We start from the raw sequence: 24,281 nt of genomic DNA, 5'->3' as shown, positions 1-24,281 counted from the left end.
AGAATACATATTTAAAGAAATGCATTTGCTCCCATGAAATATGCTCAGAGTCGAGTAATGATTTCATGTTCTTTATTTCAGCTCATAGGAACAGTGATTGATTCCCCCCCAAAACCTCAGGCTTTATATACATTATTTACATAAAGGGTCCCATGTGATTGGCTGACTCTGCTTTCCTCCTGGAGCCTGATTGGTCTGCTCCTGCAGGCCAATCAGGTTGTTGCATTCTAGGATCCTAACTAACTTTTGTTTTAGCATCCAAGCTCAGTACATAACATCACAAAACACACATTTTGCACATTGTTAAATGCATTTTTGACATACTTTGCATTTGAACATTCAGGAAGTGGAAAAGCCAATGAACTGCTAAGCAGAGGCCGATTTAGGGCAGCACAATTAGTTCTATGTAGGGAGTAACAACTTTGACGTCGTGAATTGAGAAGAATGGAAGGCAAGAGGAGGGGGCACCAAATTTTGGCTTCGCACAGGGTGCAAAGTCTGACCCTGTGCTAAGTTCTCATCCAGGCAGGAGATGCAGATCAGGTTGTTTCATATCAGAATTTGTAAAGGTCAAATTAACTAGCACCCCTACTACATTGGAATGACCTTCTTCATCAGCTCTTGAAGTTTTGCCACATCACCCAAGCCTTGTAGGACAGGGGGGTCATCAATGGAGAAGTTTGCTATGATCAGGTTGCTTGATAGGTATCAAATGTAAAGGTGACTGATGTGCCTTTTAAAAAGAAAATTCCCCGTGTGAAAATTAGGAACGCAGTGCGATAGATGTAGTGAACAGGTGGGTATTTTTTTAAAAAAGATATCATTTGTAGTAAACAACCCTACAGTTTTCTAAAGAAGCAGCCTTTCTTCATGTTAGGCTCACGCAGGCATCCTTCTTATACTATTAGGAAACTTACCGTACCTTATTATACTATTAGGAAACTTACCCTTAACAACACATATTTGTGAATTGCCCTGACGAACATGTAAAAGCCAGTTATTAAATTATTTTATAGAATTGATGGTCATTCAGTCATGGGGAGTAGTGTAGATGTAGTGTTTACTGTGTGTCTTTAGACCCACAGAAAAGCACATTGCAACCCAAGGAGCCATTGAAATATACAGTGGTCCCTCGGGTTAAGTACTTAATTTGTTCCGGAGGTCCGTTCTTAACCTGAAACTGTTCTTAACCTGAAGCACCACTTTAGCTAATGGGGCCTCCTGCTGCCACTGCGCCACCGGAGCCCGATTTCTGTTCTTATCCTGAAGCAAAGTTCTTAACCTGAAGCACTATTTCTGGGTTAGCATAGTCTGTAACCTGAAGCGTATGTAACCTGAAGCGTATGTAACCCAAGGTACCACTGTACCACCTTTCCTGCCAGTGTGGCATTTTGCTATTTCTTATTATTCAAGTGTCTTGCCTTTCATTTCAACTATTGTCATGAAACTAAGCCAGAAACCCAAGTGGTACATGCCTTTCTGCATGATACTCCATTCCTTTCCCCCTCATCACTGGCTCTATAGCATACACAACCATTGGTTGGCATTCTGTGGCCACTGAGTGTGTATAGCCATTGCTGGGCTGTTTTCAGGGTTCCCCTCTCAGTTTTTTGCTAACTGGTTTTGTGCTTCTGAATACTTTGGGGCTTCCCTGCTGACATCTCCTTGCTCATAGGAGGAACTTCAGCAAAGGCAGTTCTATCCATTGTCAGGCACATAGAAAACTTATTTGAATCAAAGCTCAGGAACTGGACTAATATATGGGCCATGGAAGTATTAATTATATTGAAAAAGTCTGCAGAACAATGGAAAAAGTCGCGTGAAAGTCTCAGGAATTGGAACGCAAAAATAAAGGTGATTTGGCAGTCAAAGCAGACTTCTCAGTGAAATCTAAATGACTGATGTTCCTCCTTTGATCTGCTCCTACTGTATTAAAAATATTAATCCAACTTCTTGAAAGAAGAACAATGTGACCATGTCACACCACAGGAATTCATCAGTTTACAGACATAGAATGCAGGCAGGGTTACTGGAATTAGATGCCTAAAGTTAGAAGCAAGATCTGTAATTGAATGAAGCTGATTTTCAAGAGTTTGGCACCCAGCCGCTTTCACTAAAAAAAATTAAAAAATGTTGGCAACTGTGATTAGAGAGGCTCCACAGTGTGTGCTACTTAGCTCAGTTTCCTTATGTAGAAACCAGATTACCTAATTAGAACTAAATTCAGAGGGTGAAATCCTACGTTTGTGGCATACAGACAGCTCAATGTTTGCTGTTGATGCCAGCAATCTCAGGACCTCTTCACACCTTACAGATTTTAGGTGTACACCAACAATCTTTTAGGTGTACCCCTGAATGTGCAAAGTGTAAATGAAATATACCTATATTTGCAAACGTGCTTCATATGGGTAGACAACTAGGAGCTCTGATTGACTGCAGCTCCTTCTTAAGAGTTTGTTGCAGATGATTACAGGAGGTCGTTGGCCCTTACATTTTATTTCCTGTTTATCTCATATTGTACTGCATGTGTGGTAGCGAAGCCTCACTGCTAGAAGTTCACGCGTTGGCCTGGGATGAAGGAGCCAGACATGGAATTGCATGTAAATACCATAATTCCGTAGTATGTCTACGGCCATACTACCCTGAACACGCCCGATCTCGTCTGATCTCGAAAGCTAAGCAGGGTCAGGCCTGGTTAGTACTTGGATGGGAGACCGCCTGGGAATACTGGGTGCCGTAGGCTATTTTTTTGGACGCAGGTGGCGCTGTGGGTTAAACCACAGAGCCTAGGACATGCCAATCAGAAGGTTGGCGGTTCGAATCCCCGCGACGGGGTGAGCTCCCGTTGCTCGGTCCCTGCTCCTGCCCACCTAGCAGTTCGAATGCACGTCAAAGTGCAAGTAGATAAATAGGTACCGCTCCGGCAGGAAGGTAAATGGCGTTTCCGTGCACTGCTCTGGTTCACCAGAAGCTGCTTAGTCATGCTGGCCACATGACCCGGAAGCTGTACGCCGGCTCCCTCGGCCAGTAAAGCGAGATGAGCACCGCAACCCCAGAGTTGGCCATGACTGGACCTAATGGTCAGGGGTCCCTTTACCTTTACCTTTAACTCCATAGCCTTCTCTGCTCATGGAAGCTAATCATCCGAGGTTCTAAATCACACAGAGGCTCCCTTCTGCAGACGTAACCCCTCAGATGTGTCAGAAGGATGATGGATCCAAGCAATGGGAATGTGATGGAAGGTGGCAGTGAGTATGCTCCTGCTATTATTAATTATTATTATTATTATTATTATTATTATTATTATTATTATTATTTATTGAATTTATACACTGCCCTATACCCGGAGGTCTCAGGGCAGTTCACATAAAAAGATCCCAGTATATAAAATAAAAATAAAAACAATAACAATAACCCAGTAATACACCCCCCAAAAAAAGAGCCACATTTTAAACGGGTATGGGATGTTGATCAGGTCAACCAAAGGCCTGGTTAATAGGAATGTTTTTGCCTGGCACCTAAAGGTGTGTAATGAAGGCGTCAGGCAAACTTCCCTGGGGAGAGCACTCCACAGTCAGGTAGCCACTGCAGAGAAGGCCCCGTTCTCGTGTTGCCACCCTCTGGACCTCTCCAGGAGGAGGCACATGAAGAAGGGCCTCAGAAGATTATCTCAGGGTCTGGGTAGGTTCGTATGGAAAGAGGCGGTCCTTGAGATATTGCGGTCCTTAGCCTGCTATCTTCCTCCTGTGCTTCAAATGGCATAGAGGGGTTAAAACCAGAAAACCCAAACCCTATGTGTCTTTGCTCAGAAGTAGGGATAGACGAATCTTACCAATTTCAGTTTCTCATTTTCCCCATCTGAAAATATTTTCTCCACATTTCCACAGCAATTCATGTTTTTGTTGTTGTTTTTTTTATAAAAAGACCTCATTGATATTTGTCAGCAGTTTAGTGTGACTTTATCCTAAAATGCACAATGGTGCCTCCTTGAGAGGTGCCGGAACCGAGTTCCAGCTGAAAAAAGCCCTGCTTATATGTAGGACACTTTAGTTGGATACTATCCATAGGATCTGAACTTAGACTGATTCCAGTGTTTTTACTACCCAATTTGATACCTTATGCTGAAATTATTCTCTCTCTCCTTTTCCAGGAGTACACCATAGATATCATTTTTGCCCAGACTTGGTATGACAGTCGCTTGAAATTTAACAGCACAATGAAAGTACTGATGCTAAATAGCAATATGGTTGGAAAAATTTGGATTCCAGACACTTTCTTCCGGAACTCAAGAAAATCAGATGCCCATTGGATCACAACTCCAAACCGCCTGCTTCGCATTTGGAGTGATGGACGTGTTTTATATACCCTAAGGTAGAGTTGTTAACCACCCACTGAGAATTTTCGGTTCTCTTTGCCGTTGTTTCCTGTTAATTGCTAATTTTGCATATTGCTCTGGAAAATTTAAAGTTACAGGATTCGCAGCCTAATCTTACTCATGTGTACTCAGAAGCAAGTCCTGCTTTTTTCAAGAAACATGACTTCAAAGACATGTGCATAGGGTTACAGTCGAAGAAAATCAACAATGCTAAGCAAAATTTCCTGCCTAGAATTCAGAAAGAACTGCAGCAGGAGGGAGTGCCATTTTTTTTGGGGGGGGTGAAACTTAATTTTTGCAAATTTCTTTAGCAAGGAGTCTTAAAATAAGTTTTTTTGGGGGGGTGAGGAATTCAAATCTGCTATTATTTTTGTTATTGGACAACATTCAGCTTGGAAAGTCTATCTTTGATGAAGAAGCACATAAACTGCTTTTGGAAAACCAAAGAATTTTAATTTTGCCTTCTGAAAATGTCAGGTAATGCACCGCTGCCGCCGCCAATAATAATAATAATAATAATAATAATAATAATAATAATAATAATAATAATAATAAACAACTGCAAGTACTTGGCAATTATTTTTAATTACTTCTATGCAATTTTACACACATCTTACTTATCAAACAAAACTTAATTATATTAATTTAACCAAAATATCTTTTGAATTCCCAAATCATGTCTACAGAGGAAGCTTCTGTAGCTGCAAATATGGAAAAGGAGCACTCTTCCTTGTTCTTCAGGAGGAAGGGACAAGAACCCGTAGCTCTCCCACCCGACTTCAGCCCAGGCCAATATGGCTAACAGCAACAGATGATGGGATTTGTAGTCCAGCAATGGGCCAGAGGCTCCCCACCCCTGGGTTTTAGGGTTTTCAGTCCTGATCGACAAAACTGCACCTAACATGCAGCTTTCATTAAGTCAGCAGACAAGCTGGTAAATTGAGTTCTTAAATTGAGCACGTAGCCCCATGGTTTCCAACTGCATTTTTGTGCACAGGGGACTTGCCCAAGGTGAGAGCATTCTGGAAAACAACGCAAAGTTCAGATGTGAGTGAGTGTGGTAGCAGTAAAAGGATCTGACAACCCTTTGGGCTGTTTGGCTCCCCTTTCGCTATGGCATTCTGTCCATGGAAGGCTGGAGGGGAGAGCCGGCAATTCTCAAACCTGCTTCTTTTGTTGTCAGGCTGATAATTTGCTTATTTTGCTCCCCTAAGGCCAGCCAGTTGCTGTATCTTGTGCTGCCAAACTGAGAGACATTCCTGTTCTAATGTTTCATTGGTATAAAAGAGTGTACTTTGCAAAACACAGACTGGGAGTTAAGGGAGAAATAAGGAGAGTTGCTGACTGGGCCTCTACAAATAACAAACACACAGACAATTTTAAACTCTGAATTTAAAGGCCTCCCCTGAGGGGTTGGAATGGGTTTTTTAGATGGTAATGCATTAGCAGCTAGTTGCTATGAGTACAGTGGGTTGCACTCATCTCAGCCATAGCCCATTCTCTCTCTATCTGGGAGCAATGTAACCCATTCCCTCCCCAATATAAATAACTCAGTGCCTCTGTCTGTCACTGCTTGTTTACCCCAGTGTCCTTTCTGGCCAGAAAAAAACTGATCTGTTGCATGTGCATTCCCTGTGGTTTGTCCTCGCCATTCTTTCCTTGTGTGGGTTTCCGTGGGTTTCCGTGAGGCGAGGTCCGAGTCTAGTCCGTGGTCGAGGATGCAGTATGGAGACAGTCCGTCAAAGATGAAGCTGGGTCCAAGGCAGGGAGTCGGGCGAGGTCAAGAGATCTGGCAGGACAGGGTTCAGGCAGGAAGTGGCTACCAACAACGTTGCTCCCACAACTTCGGACTGGGGCTGGCTGGCTTTTATCTGCCCCGAGGCATAGGGCGGCCCCAGTCCACAGGTGACTCCCCTCCACTCCTCCTGCAGGAACTTAGTTCCCTCCGCCTCTCTGCCCTGAGCCTCTGCAGCTCAGGAGAGGCTGGAGGGTTACCAGACCCAGAGGCAACCTCAGCTTCCTCTGACGGGGCTGAGAGTGGAGCACCTGCAGGCAATGGGTCCTCCATCACCTCAGGAGCCAGAGCAGACTCAGCTGGTGCCTGCACCTCAGGATCCAGGACAGGTGAGGACCCTTCAGGCTCAAGCCCCAGCCCCGGCTCAGCTGGTTCTGGAGGCGGAGAATCCTGCGCAGGCTGGGATTCCTCAGGTTCAGCCTCCGAGTCCAAATCCCAGGCCATAACACCTTGCGATTGGTAACACTAACTAGACACCTCAGAGCCCAGATGTTTACATGCTCGTGGAGCATCATGACTGGCACCCGCAACCAATCCACATTCAGCGCCATTTTAAATTCTCTGGCCATGGGCCTGTTGCACACCTGCATGGTTGACCGACTTGCGGGACTCACTTTCGTGCAGGACTGTGGCACATTTTTGCACAGAGATAACAGGCTCTAGGGAGCCATTGAGAGATCCCTCAAAGGCAGTGGCAGAGCGTTCACTGCTGATGCCCGGGGGGGGGGTGCATGCCAGGGTGCTTGTGGCGTATCTTCAAAGCGACCCCCACCCCCTGTAGCTAAATGGGGCCACGCTGAGCCGCCTGCTAAAAGGGGAAGAAACCCCTTCTCCATTCACTGCTTGGACTTGTCCTGCGTACACACTAGGCCTTTAAAGCACCTTCAAGGCATATTCTTCCCCTCAAAGAATTCTGGGCACTGCGGTTTGTTAAGGGTTGCTAGGAATTGTAACTCTGTGAGGGTGCCTACAGTACCCTGTACAGTGGTACCTCGCAAGACGAATGCCTCGCAAGACGAAAAACACGCAAGACGAAAGGGTTTTTCGTTTTTTGAGTTGCTTCGCAAGACGATTTTCCCTATGGGCTTGCTTCGCAAGACGAAAACGTCTTGCGAGTTTGTTTCCTTTTTTCTTAAAGCCGCTTGAAGAGGTGCAGTTGCGACGGACCATGCTTCGCAAGACAAAAAACCGCGCAAGACGAAAAGACTCGCGGAACGAATTAATTTCGTCTTGCGAGGCACCACTGTATTATGGTTACCAAATTTTTTCCAATGAATCCGGGGACACTTTTTTTGGGGGGGGGGGGAGCTGAGGAGCGACAGTGAGTCAGTAGTGGGGATGGTGGGGCAAAAGACCCTGGGCCCAAGCACACATGCATATTGTATAAAGGTGCAAAGCCCTTCTTTCGCACCCTGTGAAACATAAATGCACAGTTTTTTAAAAAACTGGGCAATGGCGCGCTGCACGCCCGTGACTCCTAAGCCTTCCCCAATCTCCTTCCCCCTTCCCCCTTTGTTTTGACAAATCAGGGGAGGCTCGGGAGTCACAGGCGGGTGGCCGTTGCCCAGAAGGGGCCAGCCTGCCTTCAGGAGCTGCTCACTGCTGTGGCGCAGGAAAAATGGTGGGTGCCACAGCAGCGAGCAGCTCCTGAAGCCAGCCAGAGCCAACTGCGCTACCAGGCTGGCTCTGGGCTGCTGAGGCTGCCGCTGCCACATTTTGCAGGGACAGATTTGCGAGTCTGGGGACATTCCAGGGACGGAATTTGTCCGGGGACAGATTTGCAAATCCGGAGACTGTCCCCGGGGACGTCTGGTAACCCTACCCTGTATTCTCGGGGGAGCAGGGAGAGATGTGTTTCAAATGTGCTATAAAGTTATGCAGTGGTACCTCGGGTTAAGTACTTAATTCGTTCCGGAGGTCCGTACTTAACCTGAAACTGTTCTTAACCTGAAGCACCACTTTAGCTAATGGGGCCTCCTGCTGCCGCCGCGCCTCCGAAGCACGATTTCTGTTCTCATCCTGAAGCAAAGTTATTAGCCCGAGGTACTATTTCTGGGTTAGCGGAGTCTGTAACCTGAAGCTTATGTAACCTGAGGTACCACTGTACTGTGTAGACAGCCTTCCGTTGCTGGGCTTGAAAACTCTGCATCCTTTAGGAGAAGGCCCCCCATTGCACCTTGCAGTTAGGGCAACACATCTTCCAGGTAAAGGATATGCAGTGGTGGCAGTAGACCTGGGACATAAGTGAGAATCCCATACCTGGTTGCTGCTCCTGATCCCAGACACTCACTTACCAATGAAAGGAGACACCTTGTACCTTCTCTGCTTTGCCATGGCTTCCTTTCTCATCACGCAGCACAGAAACACTGCTGTCTGCTTTTCGGCAAAGAGAGCCACCCAGCAAGGCTATTATCTATCACAGCTAATGTTTACTGGTATAAGTCCATTTAAAACCTATGAAACTCTCAATTAATTATGTGTGCTGTGTCCATTCCCAAGGCAGTAAAGTGTTGCAGCCTGGGAAACGACTTTTGGGAGTGCGCAGAACATGAAAATAGTGCCTCTTTAGGGTGGGAAGGTTCTGCCACTGAAGAGAAATGACTTTGACATCTTAGTTAAAGTGCCCAATTGTTTCCAGTTTGTTCTCTCACACTTTTCTCCCCTTTCTAACCAGGTTGACGATTAATGCCGAATGTTACCTCCAGCTTCATAACTTCCCCATGGATGAACATTCCTGCCCCCTGGAGTTTTCAAGCTGTAGGTGGTAAAGTATTTCATAGAATTCTTCTCATTTTAAATAGAGGCCCCGTTGATTAACAGGCTGTTCGGAGGGCTTTGTCGCACTTTGCACCAACTTAGGTTTGAAGTGTCAGGAGCACTTTTGGTATTGCTTATCACGTCTTTCCAGTTGAGGTGAAGCGACTCGCCTATGGGGAAATGGTACTGCACCTCAAGGCCACCAATAAGGATGGAAACCTATTATACAGATCCAGAGCGTTGATACACATGAGCCATAATCCCTGCTAAGGAAGTTTGTCAGGTTCAGGTTCTAAAGTAGAAGAAATAAAGATTATTATACATGGCTCCAGGGTCTCCAGGAGATGCTAATGATTTAAACCTTCTGCAGCTGCTCCAGCACTGAGTTTCTGCCCTTTTGCCATCATAGCTGTTCCCACAGATCCTAAATTCATCTAAGGATTTCTAGCTTCAGTGGTTTTCAGAATTATACCCAATGTTATAAAAGGCAATAAGCTTATAAAACTAATCTGCTCACAAGGACATAACACTGTCATGCGCAGAATGAAAAAACAACAACCCAAAGTACATCTAAACAGTTTCTTTCCAGTTCTTAAACTTAATTGGGGATAAAATGTACCATATTTTTCGCTCTATAAGATGCACCAGACCACAAGACGCACCTAGTTTTTGGAGCAGAAAAACAAGGGGAAAAAAAATATTCTGAATCTCAAAAGCCAGAACAGCAAGAGGGATCGCTGTGCAGTGAAAGCAGCAATCCCTCTTGCTGTTCTGGCTTCTGGGATAGCTGCGCAGCCTCCATTCGCTCCATAAGACGCACACACATTTCCCCTTATTTTTTAGGAGGGAAAAAGTGAGTCTTATAGAGCAAAAAATACGGTAACTACTACGTATGTCTTTAAACTGTGATTTATTGCTGTCCTTTATTTTAGTCCTCCAGATGGGAAGTGCTTTCAGAATTCGTTCCCTTCAAAAACGCAGGGCTTATTCACACTTACTGTCCTTCACTCCATGTTCAAGCACCGCCCCCCATGTAAATCAATACTTCCTTGTAGTATGCATAATTCTGCTTTTCCTTTTATCACTTGCATACTTTATGCTGGTTTTACTAACTGCGGTAAATCATATTCAACAGCCCCTTTCAGCTTCCAAGATTTCAGCAGGCATTGCCTGTAACACTTCCAAGAATATATTTACAGCTCTAATAATGGAATTGTGGTACACACACGGCCCTGAAATTTACTCAAATCTACTGCAAAGGGTGGTTAACTTGTTAATTGAAGGCTGTCTTCCTGTTGCCATCACTCTTTGCAATAACTTGGAAAAGCCTCCTTATTTACCTCCACAAGCCGTTTACCCATTAGTGGAACTGGACTATGCTCTGAAAGTTGTTCTGTACTTATATAAAGGTAAAGGTAAAGGTACCCCTGCCCGTACGGGCCAGTCTTGACAGACTCTAGGGTTGTGCGCTCATCTCACTCTATAGGCCGGGGGCCAGCGCTGTCCGGAGACACTTCCGGGTCACGTGGCCAGCGTGACATCGCTGCTCTGGCGAGCCAGAGCCGCACACGGAAACGCCGTTTACCTTCCCGCTAGTAAGCGGTCCCTATTTATTTACTTGCACCCGGGAGTGCTTTCGAACTGCTAGGTTGGCAGGCGCTGGGACCGAACAACGGGAGCGCACCCCGCCGCAGGGATTCGAACCGCCGACCTTTCGATCGGCAAGCCCTAGGCGCTGAGGCTTTTACCCACAGCGCCACCCGCGTCCCTCTGTACTTATATACAACATGCTAAAACATTCTATATCAGCATTACACCACCCCTCACTGCTACAGGTTGCTTGATTTTTTTGTACAAATGTTGTGCTACTATCTTCTAGATGGATATCCGAGGAATGAAATTATATACAAATGGAAAAAGTCCTCTGTGGAAGTGGCAGATCCCAAATACTGGAGATTGTATCAATTTGCATTTGTAGGCTTACGTAATACAACAGATATCTCCCATACACAGTCTGGTAAGGAAACAACCACATTTATTTAAACTAGATATTTCTGGACTATGGATGCAAGTAGACATTGTTTTCTGTTTCCCCCTGTTTTCATCACATGCAACGCTGTTTCTGTCCCACTACAGCTCATCTTCTGTTAAAAACAGCACTATTTATCTCGATTCTGCTGCAACGAAATCACACAACTTACACAATCGATGTAACTGATTATATAAATTGAGTTGTGATGTTATTCCACCTCGTTCACTTCAGTGTAAAGGAAACAAAAATGCTAAGGGCAAAGGAGGAAGTATTGTTTGCAGACTGAAAACAACAACAACTTATACCGATTGTATTCACGGGATTGATTTCCATTCTGGATGTGGAATGAATAAGCTGATTTGGGCAGTTTCTACTCCTTTGTCCTTATTTGTCAGAATTCTCTGACATTCCTATTCTAGACTCATTTTTTGGTGGAAGATTTTTGTGTGTGTGTTTCCTACCTGTAACAACCTCAGAGTAATGTTTCAGACTCTGCTATTTTCACTCATATAGTAGAATGTGAAAATGAACCTTACTCAGTCTTTTCCCCCCAGACCAAAGCAGCTCTGGTCATCACGGAGTGCACTTCCCTCATACCTGTGTCTAGTTCCCACACTGCAGAGTGTTTGCCTCTTAGCAGTCCCTCCGGAGTCTTCCCATTGTGTGTCTCCAACCTTCCTCCATGGTGCTCTCTGCTGTGTTTGAGGAAGTAGCAAGAACCTAGGAGCAGTGTGCCATGCACCCCACCCCACTCACCCACTGCAGGCACCTCCGTGCAGTTTGGGTGCATCTGTGTCTTATTGGGTCAACAGGGAGGAAGGATCCCACCACATGGCACACCAAGTACACACCCTTTCACAGTGGGTTTGATATTATACTAACTAGGTAAAGGGACCCCTGACCATTAGGTCCAGTCGTGACCGACTCTGGGGTTACAGCACTCATCTCGCTTTATTGGCCGAGGGAGCCGGCGTACAGCTTCCAGGTCATGTGGCCAGCATGACTAAGCCGCTTCTGGCGAACCAGAGCAGCGCACGGAAATGCCATTTACCTTCCCGCCAGAGTGGTACCTATTTATCTACTTGCACTTTGACGTGCTTTCGAACTGCTAGGTTGGCAGGAACAGGGACCGAGCAATGGGAGCTCACCCCGTCACAGGGATTCAAACCGCCGACCTTCTGATCAGCATGCCCTAGGTTCAGCGGTTTAGACCACAGCGCCACCCGCGTCCCTTGTATTATACTAACTAGAGAAATTGTATTTCTCTATTATATTAACTAGAGAAATACAATTACTGTCACCTTCTTTGTTAGAAGCCAAATAGGCAAAGATTTAGTAATTTGTTTTTAATAACCTATGGTTTTATTGAGTTTCCATGACACAGAAAACAATGAACAGAACCCCCATCATTCCTAAGAACAACAAGAAAATAATTACAGTTTCCCTTCACCTCCCAGCTGCTCACTTAGACCTTCTGTGGCAATTAGAGCAAACATACAGTTCTCGACTTCTTTGGCTTCTCCTGGTCCACAGGCTTCGTGTCCACTGGTCTTCCATAAAACATTGAGGATATTTGATCAGAGAGCACTTCACCAGCAGCAAATTCCCATCTGCATTATAAGGTGTTCTTTTGGTGGGAGAGGGGAAGAGATAACAAGAGATCACTTGCAGGATATAACTGACCGAATTTCTTTTCTTTTCCTTGCAGGGGATTACGTTGTCATGACGATTTTCTTTGTTCTGAGTAGGCGTATGGGGTATTTTACCATTCAGACGTACATTCCTTGCATATTGACGGTAGTCCTTTCCTGGGTCTCGTTCTGGATTAATAAAGATGCAGTGCCCGCGAGGACATCATTAGGTAGCTACTTTCTTTGCAGCCCCATCTTCATGTATGCTCCTGTATGTGGTGGCATGCATAAAAAAAAAGTTTTTTAAAAATTATACCCTCTCTCTGTGGCGTAGAAAAATTCATGAACAAGAAAAGAACTGGCTACTTTTCCAGTCTGCCCCTCCAACCCCCACCCCATTGCTCACCTTCTAAGAGAACCTGAACTCTTGGCTCAGCTCTAGTAAAGGTACCCTGGCCGTTAGGTCCAGTCACGGACGACTCTGGGGTTGCGGCGCTCATCTCGCTTTACAGGCCGAGGGAGCCGGCGTACAGCTTCCGGGTCATGTGGCCAGCATGACTAAGCTGCTTCTGGCGAACCAGAGCACGCACAGAAACACCGTTTACCTTCCCGCCGGAGCGGTACCTATTGATGTACTTGCACTTTGACGTACTTTCGAACTGCTAGGTTGGCAGGAGCAGGGACTGAGCACAGTGGCGTAGCGTGGGGGGTGCAGGGGGGGCCGGCTGCACTGGGCACAACATCTGGGGGGGCGCTCGCACTCGCAGCTCTCTGCCCCCTGCTAAAATCCATGGGTTAGGGGGCGCAAATTACTTGCCTTGCCCCGGGTGCTGACAACCCACGCTACGCCACTGACTGAGCAACGGGAGCTCACCCCATCACGGGGATTCAAACCGCTGACCTTCTGATTGGCAAGCCCTAGGCTCTGTGGTTTAACCCACAGCGCCACCCGCGTCCCTCTCAGCTCTAGTAAAGACACACAAAGACTTCCCACGAAGGCATCCATCTGGTCTCATTTTAAAACAGGAACCATGTAAGGCATATCTTGGAACATTTGGTGACAACTATATAGCTCTAGGTACCAAATTCTGTCTTCTGTCCCCTGCTTTCACCCCATTTGAGCTCCTTTGGACTTCCAAATTAAATAACTAAATGCAGTAGTGATTTTATTTGTTAAATAGGTTGCTTTGTTGAGAAAACACCATGCGAACAGGGTTATCAGTCCATTGTGCTGTTTGAGAAAATGGTAAATGGAGGAATAGGCACACAATTAAGGTAAAATCTATATTTAGCTGCATTTTGTTTTTCAGCCACAAAGCCTTCCATAGTAAAGCATGATTAAAACTGTTATTAAAATACCCTTAAAACAAAGTACAAAACAACAAATGTAAAGAATAACCCAAAACCTATGCAGCAACTTTTTCTATAACGAACGAAATAGAAAAATTAGTGGAGTGAAAATGTCTTAAGAGATATATGCAACCTTAAAACATAAATATGAGTGCCGCTTTGATTATTCTGAGAAGTACCCAGAGTCTAAGTGTGTGTGTGTGTGTGTGTGTGTGTGTGTGTGTGTGTAAAAGGATGCCTGCAGTAACAATGCTTTCATTTGCTTGCTTGCTTCTATTTCTATCCTGCTTTCCAGCCAGCAGCTTTGCAAAGTGACTGACCAAAATAATCCAGTTAAAACACTAAAAATATGTAACCAAAACCAGAATTGGATCTATATTTTCATGAGTTTGCATCCTTATAGATCTAAATTGTTATTGCCTTTGGTATCTACTTCACGCAAATGTTTCCATAGTTTAATCATCTCTAGAATATTAACACCTAATAGCATACAGTCATTCCTTGATTCTCGAACTTAATCTATTCCGGAAGTCTGTTTGATTCCCAAAACCATTCGAAAACCAAGGTAAGGCTTCCGATTGGCTGCAGGAGCTTCTTGCACTCAAGTGGAAGCCGTGTCGGATGTTCGGCCTCCGAAAAATGTTCGAGAACTGGAACACTTACTTCCGGGTTGGTGGCATTCGGAAATCGAATTTTTCGTCAACTAAGCCATTTGAGAACCAAGATATTACTGTAATCCTACGTGTGTCTACTTAGAAGTAAGTCTGACTGAGTTCCTAAGAACCTTATGAAGAGCCCTGCTAGATCAAACCAAAGGTCTATCTAGTCCAGCATTCACAGTGGCCAACCATATGTCCATGGGAAATTCACAACCAGGACCTGCATATGATATTCAGAGGCATCTCACTTCCAACATGGAGGTAAAGCACCACTATTCTGATGACTACTAGCCTTTGATAGTCTTATCCTCTCAGTGGGGGATTATTCCCAGGTCAAGTGGGTATTAGGTTATAGCCTAAGCATTGTTGTGAGTTCTCTTGGTGAAACCATTTCTGTTATTATATTTATTTTTTAACAGGCATCACCACTGTGTTGACCATGACCACGCTGAGTACAATTGCAAGGAAGTCCCTTCCCAAGGTTTCCTACATAACAGCAATGGACCTTTTTGTCTCTGTGTGTTTCATTTTTGTGTTTGCTGCGCTGGTGGAGTATGGCACCTTGCATTATTTCACCAACAACAAAAAGGGGGCCAAAGAGAAAGACAAGAAATCAAAAAACAAGTCCTCAGTAAGTGTAAATAGCTAGAGAATTCTAGCATTTTTTATCTCCTCGGTCCTAATGTTTGATTATGAAGGAAATGTTTCGGGAGCAAGGTTACGGACCTGACATTTTAGCAAACAACAATGCTGTGCTTTAACGTTTACAGCCAGGATCCTTGGGAATGCTTAAATAATGGTGTCGTAGGATAACCTGAATTCAGCCTACATCTTTAATTTGATACAATCCTTGGGCATAGCTGTCAACTTTCAGATTTGAAAATAAGGGATCGGCAGTCTCGAAAATAAGGGATCAGCAGCCTCACTTGTCCTGGGGACAGTCTACGGGATATCTAACAATCTGGGGTAGCAGCAGGAAGCAGCGGGAAAAGGCACTGGAATGAGGGAATTTCCCACAAAAAAGGGAAGGTTGACAGCTATGTCCTTGGGTTGTATGATGCTGGATAATATCATAGCCAGAAATTCCATTCCGTGACCAAGCAGAAGGGAAGAATTTAGCAGGAATAAAGGACAGGTACATAGTCCTCCCAGTTCTCATACTGCATGGGGAGTAGGAAAAATCGAGGTCAGATTTACTCTAAGGCAGGGATGGGGAAACCTGTGGCCGTCCAGGTATTATTGGATTCCAACTCCCATAATTCTGGCTGGGGTTCGCAGGAGTGAAACACAACAACCAAAGGGCTGCATGTTCCCCAACCATGCTCTAATGGGATCTCTTCACATCCCAGGATGGATTGTGCCAAGCACTCTTAGTGAAAATGGACTCCCAAATTCTACATCCTTGATTGCAAGGATGGGGGTGGTTGGGGCCAAGCCCATTACTTTCTTCTGTATCATTAAAACAGTTTAAAAAACTTTATTATTGATATCAAAATTTACAAAGGAAAACCCAAATTAATCTCGTTTACAAATTCAATACTGACAATAACTGTATTTAAAATATCACCCATTCTTACAAAATTCAGAACAATTCATATTAGCCCATTTCTCTCCCTTCTTTCAATTTTTTTTTTAAACTTGGTAATGTTTTAATCCAAACCCCACTTGCTGCTTAACAGTCTTCCTGGAGTGGTGGGGCCATCTCCATTTCTGCAACCCTGCCAAGCACGCCAAACAGGAAGGAAGGAAGACGGAGGTGGCGAAGGCCAATCACGAGTAGACTCAGCGCAGTCATGTGACGGCAGTGGAGCTGGCTCAGGACCCACCAACTCCTAGGCTGACTCAACCCCTCCGTTTGTTTGTTTTATCCTGACAAGCAGACGCCTCAGCATTAGTTCCCATAGCAGTGACAGCACCATCTACCGGGTATACATTTTGCTTCTTCGGTTAGCAAAACACCTCCATCTGTTCATGCAATTTTGTTTGCAACAACAACAACAAACTCAAATTATCCATGAATCAGCAGTTTGCTTAGTTACGGGAGAGATAGCCATAGCACGGGTCTGTCTCTGTTTATGTCTTTGTAATTATATCAAAATAATATTATTGTATTTTAGTGTTTTGTTGGAAGCCGCCCAGAGTGGCTGGGGAAACCCAGCCAGATGGGCGGCATATAAATAATAAATTATTATTATTATAAATTATTATGTGTTCTATAGTGAGTCAAATAGCAAAGATGGAAAAACGCTCACCCACTGGTGGAGGAAGAGTGGGGCGGGGGAGCGCACCGGCCCTGGCACCACGATCCTGATGGGGTGCCATCGTGGCTGCCCCCCCCTGCAGGTGATGTGCCATGCCCCCGGGATGCGCGCCAGCCATGCCCCCACTTGCTCTCCGCCCCCGGTGCCAGAGCATGAAGCTCCGCCACTGCACTCTCCTCTTTTTCTGACTCCGAGGTGACTATCAGCCCATTGGATGGTGCAAAAAGAACTGTGCTATTAGGCCAACTGTATTCATGTCTGTCCATTTCCCACCCTGGAAAAAAACTGCCCTGAGGGAGGAATTCAGTGCGAATATAGAAGAACAATATTCCTGCTCCATGATTACAGTCATGGGATTTTTGTCTATCACATGACGGTATATGTTTTGACTCCACAGAGTGGGAAGTGACGGAGACAGGATGTTTGTGTCACTGTGTTCCCTGAAGTGGGACTATTGTCCTTTGTTCTTTTTCTCTTTGCTGTCTGATGCTAGAGAGAGAGGGAGCCATGTTGCAGTGCTCTGTGTGTGTTTATATGTAAATAAAGTAGATTAGCCAAAATGCTGAGTTGCTGAGGTCGGTTACGCGAACTGCGCAAACTCTGCAGATCCCTAAGTGTCCTAGTGGCGGTTGGCATCGGTCGCTGTGATGTTTGGGCTGAAGAAAGCTTTTGAAGCTCCCGAACGAAAAACCAGGAGGGAGAGAACATGCCAGTTGGGCATGTGTCTCTGCCAGGGTGCTACTCAAGTGTAGGCCGAGATCCTGACAGTTCACTGTGGTGTCAGTACATGAGCTGGTATTTGGTCATTGCAAATGCAAGTGGAAAAGTTCATCCACCAGGCTACGATCACAGGTGCCTGCTCTGTTTTGTGTGGTCCTGCATGGTGCCCATTTTCTATATATGCTGTCCACACACACCCATTTACTCCAGTGTGCTCCCCAGGGCTGGCTCAAGACATTTTGCCGCCTGAGGCAAATGGCACCCTTCCTCTAGGTACAAACAGAAGCCAACTGGACTTCTAGTTGACTCTTACTCCAATTCCGGTGAAAGGACAGTGTCTTCCACTGCAGTTGGGGACAGGAGGCTAGCGTAGGGGGTATAGGGCAGACTACATAGCACTCCCACCTCCATCCAGTCCCCGCGCCTCAGCATCTGCTGCCTGAAGCTGCTTCACTCTGCTTCATCATAGGGCTGGCCCCATTGCTCCCAGCACTGACTTGGGAAGCTGTGTACACGTGGCATTAGTCACAATCCACATTCATCCTGTCGTTTCTTGTGAACTACTGCATTTTAATGCTTTCCTACTCAAAAACCGGCCTTGACCCAAATGGAGAACTGCTCATTGGCTAAAGCCATCACCATCCCATCTCCACCCAGTGATGCAGATACATAGTGGACAACTTACAATCATTTCCAACTATGCTCCTGTGTACAATCAGGTGCAAATGTAGTTTCAAACACAGTGAAGAAAAAGGACCTCACTGCATGTTAAGTTGCGAATGTGTACAGAGACATCTTTTTCAAAATCCGGTTGGTACCAGGCTGGGTCTGGGGAGAGCCCTCTGTGTTAATGGGTACAAACTAGAACAGGTGTTGGAGCTGGTAGTTTTGGTCAATACAGTGGTACCTCGGGTTACATACGTTTCAGGTTACACACTCCTCTAACCCAGAAATAGTGCTTCAGGTTAAGAACTTTGCTTCAGGATGAGAACAGAAATCGTGCTCTGGTGGCGCAGCGGCAGCAGAAGGCCCCATTAGCTAAAGTGGTGCTTCAGGTTAAGAACAGTTTCAGGTTAAGAACAGACCTCCAGAATGAATTAAGTACTTAACCAGAGGTAAGGTAAAGGTAAAGGTACCCCTGCCCGTGCGGGCCAGTCGTGTCCGACTCTAGGGTTGTGCACTCATCTCACTTAAGAGGCTGGGAGCCAGTGCTGTCTGGAGACACTTCCGGGTCACGTGGCCAGTGTGACGAAGCTGCTCTGGCGAGCCATCACCAGCGCAGCACACGGAAACGCCGTTTACCTTCCCGCTATAAAGCGGTACCTATTTATCTACTTGCACTTAGGGGTGCTTTCAAACTGCTAGGTGGGCAGGAGCTGGGACCGAAAGACGGGAGCTCATCCCGCCGCGGGGATTCGAACCGCCGACCATACGATCGGCAAGTCCTAGGCACTATGGTTTTACCCACAGCGCCACCCTCATAACCAGAGGTACCACTGTATAAAAGCAGAGCCCAGAGACAGTTTTAGAGAGACGTCTTCAGTTCTTTTCTAAGAATGCAATGACAGGTGATTGCTGAATATTGTGCTACATGCATTTTGCATATAGCACAGAATTTTGAAGCTGGCTTTCAGTTTTTGCATGCCGTGCAACCTTGCTTAGTGAGATAGAAATCTCAGGTAAATGTATATCAATACTTGGCAGTCACACACTTGCACATAATTATGTTCACTTCCACCATTGATTTCCGTGGTACTAAATTTCCCTTAAGGTTGCCACTAGGAGCCAAAACATAATAAGCACTCTAGATTTTTCCTTCTCTTTGTCTATATGCACTTCAGCTAGAGAGTAATGAAGAACCCATGCTTCTTCCAGTCCTCTAATCATTTTGATATTGTTTGAAATTTGTCACAGGGTACCTGGGTGATGTTCTGTAGTCATTTTGTTATGTTTGGAGAGAGCTCCTTTTTTTATACTACTGTCTCAGTCACTCTAAATAACAATTACCATTCGTCTCTTCAATTATTTTGAACTTCAAAAGAGACCAGTGCACAGAAACATGAACATTTAATAATCCCCAGAGGGTAAACATGCTAAAATATTAATATGGAGCATATCATTAAGCAATATATAAATTTAGCCCTCTCCTATAAATAAATAAGAAGTTACTTTTCGTTACTATGATGTTGAGATTTTTTTTTAAAAAAATATGGAAATTCCCAAGCACCATAATAAAGGATCACTGAACTGGAATCACGAGGACTGCAAAGAGCTTTCTGAAATGGAAGAATGGCTAAGTTAAGAATTAGGAAAGAAAGCATCGTCTCATATTTAATTCACTGTGCATTATATCAAACCTTAATGCTGAAACCAATCTTTACAGCAGCTTGAATTCACCACATTTTCACTTTCCGGATGGAGGGTTGTATCTAAGCTCCAGTACACCTACTGAATTTAATGGACCTACATTGCTCATGCCTTCTAATTTCAACAGAATAATAATAATAATAATAATAATAATAATAATAATAATAATAGTGTCACGAAGAGTTGGACACAACTAAATGACTAAACAATAATAATAATAAAGTGATAAAACATCAGACATTAAAAACTTCCCTAAACAGGGCTGCCTTCAGATATCTTCTAAAAGTCAGGTAGTTGTTTATTTCCTTGACATCTGAAGGGAGGGTGTTCCACAGGGCGGGTGCCACTACCAAGAAGGCCCTCTGCCTGGTTCCCTGCAACCTCACTTCTCACAGTGAGGGAACCCCCAGAAGGCCCTCGGCGCTGGACCTCAGTGTCCAGGCTGAGCGATGGGGGTGGAGATGCTCCTTCAGGTATACTGGACCGAGGCTGCTTAGGGCTTTAAAGGTCAGCACCAACACTTTGAATTGTGCTCGGAAACATCCTGTGAGCCAATGTAGGTCTTTCAGGACTGGTGTTATATGGTCTCAGCGGCTACTCCCAGTCACCAGTCTAGCTGCCACATTACTCATTAATATGAGTAAGGCTAATGTTGAACACAACCCTGTGTGTGTATTTGTTGCTGGTAATTTTAAAATTATTGCCAAAGCAAACACCTATTCTTTCATTGCTTACTTGTTATCTGGACAGCTGCCCAAAATAGCAGAATCTGACGGATGCCTACCACAGAAAAAGAAATATCCCAGTTCTGATTTGTGCATTATTTCATGCACAGATAGCTCCCTGCACAAGCTGGAAGAGCAGCTTCCAGGTCCCCTCTGTGCCATCAGTGTAGTGGAGAATTGTTTTATGACAGTCCTTAGGTGTTTCCCCCTAATTTTTTTTTGTAATTCTGAAAACCTTTGGGTTATCCCAAGCTTACTGATATGTCTCCCTTGTGCATGGATAGTACCACTTTTGCCACATTGAGAGAGAGAACTGAGATTGCTATCAGTATATATGATAATTCCATGGAAATAATAGCATTTATACAATGAAATAATGGCAGCAATAAGAGCTCATTTAATGCTTTTTATTAAAAAAAACTTGCATAAATTGTACAGGTACAGCTAACTAATATGGCCATTTGGTAGTAGAGGAATTATACCCATCTTTGATGCCACCTTTTCCCCGCAATGCTTACGGTTCAATTAAGGAGATTAGATTCTTTCTACTGGAAATATATTGTTTAGTAACCAATATGTCAGAAATGTGTCCCATCCAAAACTTTTTATTTCTTCACACAAAGAGGAAATTATCTGCCTGCTGTATTAAAATGTGTTTAAGCATTGCATTTTAACAACACTGCAGATGGTTAATTGGCTCAGTTAGATCCTAAACACTACCAAGAATGCTGAAAAAGCAGCTTGTATGAAAATACCTATTTAAAATTTAATCATATAATTTCAGTAAATTTGAGTAGCTCTAATGGTTGCTGGACTATTTCAGCTCCATTCCTGGGTTGTGAACAGGCTTTGAAGACCTTCATTCTGAGACACGGCACTATCTCTGGAAAGTCAACATTTCACAAACTCTTGAGTCTAATAACATTGTAACTCGAGTTATTAGGCTCCATATTATTTGATTCCTAATCCTTGCATTTATATTACCCTATAATCTCATGTATACCTTGAGTTTCATGATGGAAGAAAAGTAGGATGTAAACACACTTAAATTAAACAAATACATCTTTAGCATTAACCTTCCATTATTCTAGCATTTGTTCTTTTGACATGCGTATTGGATAGTGAACTTAACCACATACTTATCTCTCTAAAAAGTCTTGCCCTTGAGCCTGTTAGGACCTATTAAAACTGCACTGTTTTGCAGATCTTGTTACTTAAGATTTCTGTTGTGAGCAAGGTCCCTTGCATCCCACTTCATTCTCTACTGGAACTAATTTATTTATATTTATATTTATATTATTTATATTTATATTATTTATATTTATATTATTTATATTTATATTTATATTTATATTTATATTTATATTTATATTTATATTTATGGGTTTCCCCAGCCAGTCTGGGCGGCTTTCAACATAGCATTAAAAACAGAATAAAACTTCAAACATTAAAAACTTCCCTAAACAGGGCTGCCTTCAGATCTCTTCTAAAAGTCAGATAGTTGTTTATTTCTTTGACATCTGATGTGTCTACAGTAAAATGTGCCTACAGCAAACTATTTTAGGCATGCATAATGCTCCTCCTTGGACATTTAAATATATGAACTGTAGTGATACTGCTAAGTTCAGAAACAATGCATCATCCACATTAGGAAGATAGCACTGAAGATTTAGTCAAAACATGAAGAAGATAATGATAAATAATGGCTTGGAGGACAAATGATGAAAGCAGAGCTGCTTAATTGCTGGGAAACAAGCCCAGGTTTCCCCACGGAGTGTTCATTTGACACATTGTTTACTGCTGTGCACTGACGTGTACATTTAGGTGTACACCAAACAGGGGCGGCATGTTCCATTTCACTGCTTGAGACCACACCTGCCACCACTTTCCGCCGCTACTGCCACCTTCTGCCACTCACTCTGCTTCATCCACCGCTGACAGAGAAGTGCCATCGACACTGATTTTGGGTCAGATCACACCAACTTCAGGTGAGATCTCACCTGAAACGGACATGACCTTGTCTGAAATCGGCACCATTGTTGGCACTGCTTCTCCACCACTGGTGGAAGTGGTGGCACAAGCGGGGTGCTCATGGGAGTGGCATCTCAAGGGTTTCTGCTCCCTGAGGCAGCAGGCCCTCCCTGTCTAATGGCTGGGCCAACTTAGACACCAAAAAACATAATGTGTGATGTGTTAGCAGAGTCGCTTGAATAACAGAGTCCAGAGAGAAAAGAAGCTGATAACAAAATTCATAACTTTAATAATAATAATAACAACAACAACAACAACAATAATAATTTTATTTATATCCCAGCCTCCCCAGGCAAAGCTGGGCTCAGAGCGGCTAACAACAATAAAAGTAGCACAGTTTACATAAAATCACAATCAATTAATTGAAATGCATTCCAAGATCAATTCATTCTAAAATCAATTCAAAATCAAATTAATGGCAACCATTGGGCTAGAGTTCTATGAGGATTATCGAAGGAGGGGGGTCAGACTGTGCATTAGCCAAAGGCCTGGTGGAACAGCTCTGTCTTGCAGGACCTGCGGAAAAATGTCAAGTCCCGCAGGGCCCTAGTCTCTTGTGACAGAGCATTCCACCAGATCGGAGCCATGGCCGAAAAAGCCCTGGCTCTGGTTGAGGCCAGCCTAACCTCCCTGTGGCCCGGGATCTCCAAGATGTTTTTATTTAAAGATGTCCCCCCATTGGGACATACCAGGAGAGGCGGATGAAGCAATGCATCATTTGAGGAGAAATAAAACAGAGGAGAAAGGAACATGACCAGGACATTGGAATAACTGACTAACCCTTGCTCTCAATGAGGAGTTTGAAGGTGAATTAAGTGGGGGTAGAGAGGTAGGGGAGTGGTGACTCCTAACAGAGAGTGGGTTTGAGAAGTTCATCTCTTCTTTTCTCCTCTCTCCATTGAACCTGACGGGCTTTTAACTAGTTCTTAAAAGCCGATCCTTAGCCTGTTATCATTTTCTTTAGACTCCTGCACTTCCTGTCCGCCCTGGATCAACGTTAATTCCAATCAACAATCTCCGTCACCTTCAAGAACATCATGGCAATTATGGATATGAGTGCCTTGAAGGGAAAGACTGCACCAGCTTCTTTTGTTGCTTTGACGACTGCCGCACAGGATCATGGAGAGAAGGACGAATACACATCCGCGTGGCCAAAATTGACTCCTATTCCCGGATCTTCTTTCCCACGGCCTTCGCTTTGTTCAACCTTGTCTACTGGATTGGTTACCTTTACCTATAAATGCCAGATATTTGACAATCTTGAAAAAAGGGATAACTGACACTCTGAAACACACCGCAGTAAATAAGATTAAAAGGTTAAAGCCCAGCGTATCATTTCATTTTGTTTTTATGTTGACATTTCAAGATGCGGAAATGAAATTGAGAAAATGTTGACTAGAACTTTTCTATCTTGACCATTTACAAAGCTGGTTGAAAACCCGTTTGGAAAGTTGGGTTTTTTAATGTTTTCCATCATTTTTGCACTACAAAGATCCGTGGTTTAAAAACTAGACTAGGAATTTCCTTATAATTTGTTTAGAGAGAACAATAATTGTTTGAAGTGCATAATTTTGTTGC

General features: G+C 44.2%; 1 protein-coding gene and 1 non-coding gene across 3 annotated transcripts in view; both read left to right on the top strand.

Annotated features, from left to right (window-relative positions):
- GABRG1 (gamma-aminobutyric acid type A receptor subunit gamma1) overlaps positions 1 to 24,030 on the top strand; it is a 66,591-nt gene extending 42,561 nt beyond the window's left edge. Inside the window, exons 1-7 of one of the 2 annotated variants that reach the window (XM_053403367.1) lie at positions 1,386 to 1,854; positions 4,151 to 4,371; positions 8,845 to 8,927; positions 10,807 to 10,944; positions 12,668 to 12,820; positions 15,019 to 15,230; positions 23,668 to 24,030. In XM_053403367.1, coding sequence (XP_053259342.1) covers positions 1,768 to 1,854; positions 4,151 to 4,371; positions 8,845 to 8,927; positions 10,807 to 10,944; positions 12,668 to 12,820; positions 15,019 to 15,230; positions 23,668 to 23,943 — 1,170 coding nt within the window. In that variant the 5' untranslated portion in view covers positions 1,386 to 1,767 and the 3' untranslated portion in view covers positions 23,944 to 24,030. Of the gene's footprint in view, positions 1 to 1,385; positions 1,855 to 4,150; positions 4,372 to 8,844; positions 8,928 to 10,806; positions 10,945 to 12,667; positions 12,821 to 15,018; positions 15,231 to 23,667 lie in introns of those variants that run through there. The other variant, XM_053403368.1, reaches the window with a different exon arrangement.
- On the top strand, positions 2,625 to 2,743 carry LOC128421550 (5S ribosomal RNA). The gene has a single exon (XR_008332338.1). It is a non-coding gene; the product is annotated as a 5S ribosomal RNA (ribosomal RNA).
- Positions 24,031 to 24,281: the final 251 nt, after the last annotated feature.

This window comes from Podarcis raffonei, chromosome 9 (genome assembly GCF_027172205.1).
Source record: "Podarcis raffonei isolate rPodRaf1 chromosome 9, rPodRaf1.pri, whole genome shotgun sequence".
NCBI lineage: Eukaryota > Metazoa > Chordata > Lepidosauria > Squamata > Lacertidae > Podarcis > Podarcis raffonei.
This window is presented reverse-complemented; position numbering and strand designations above follow the sequence as displayed.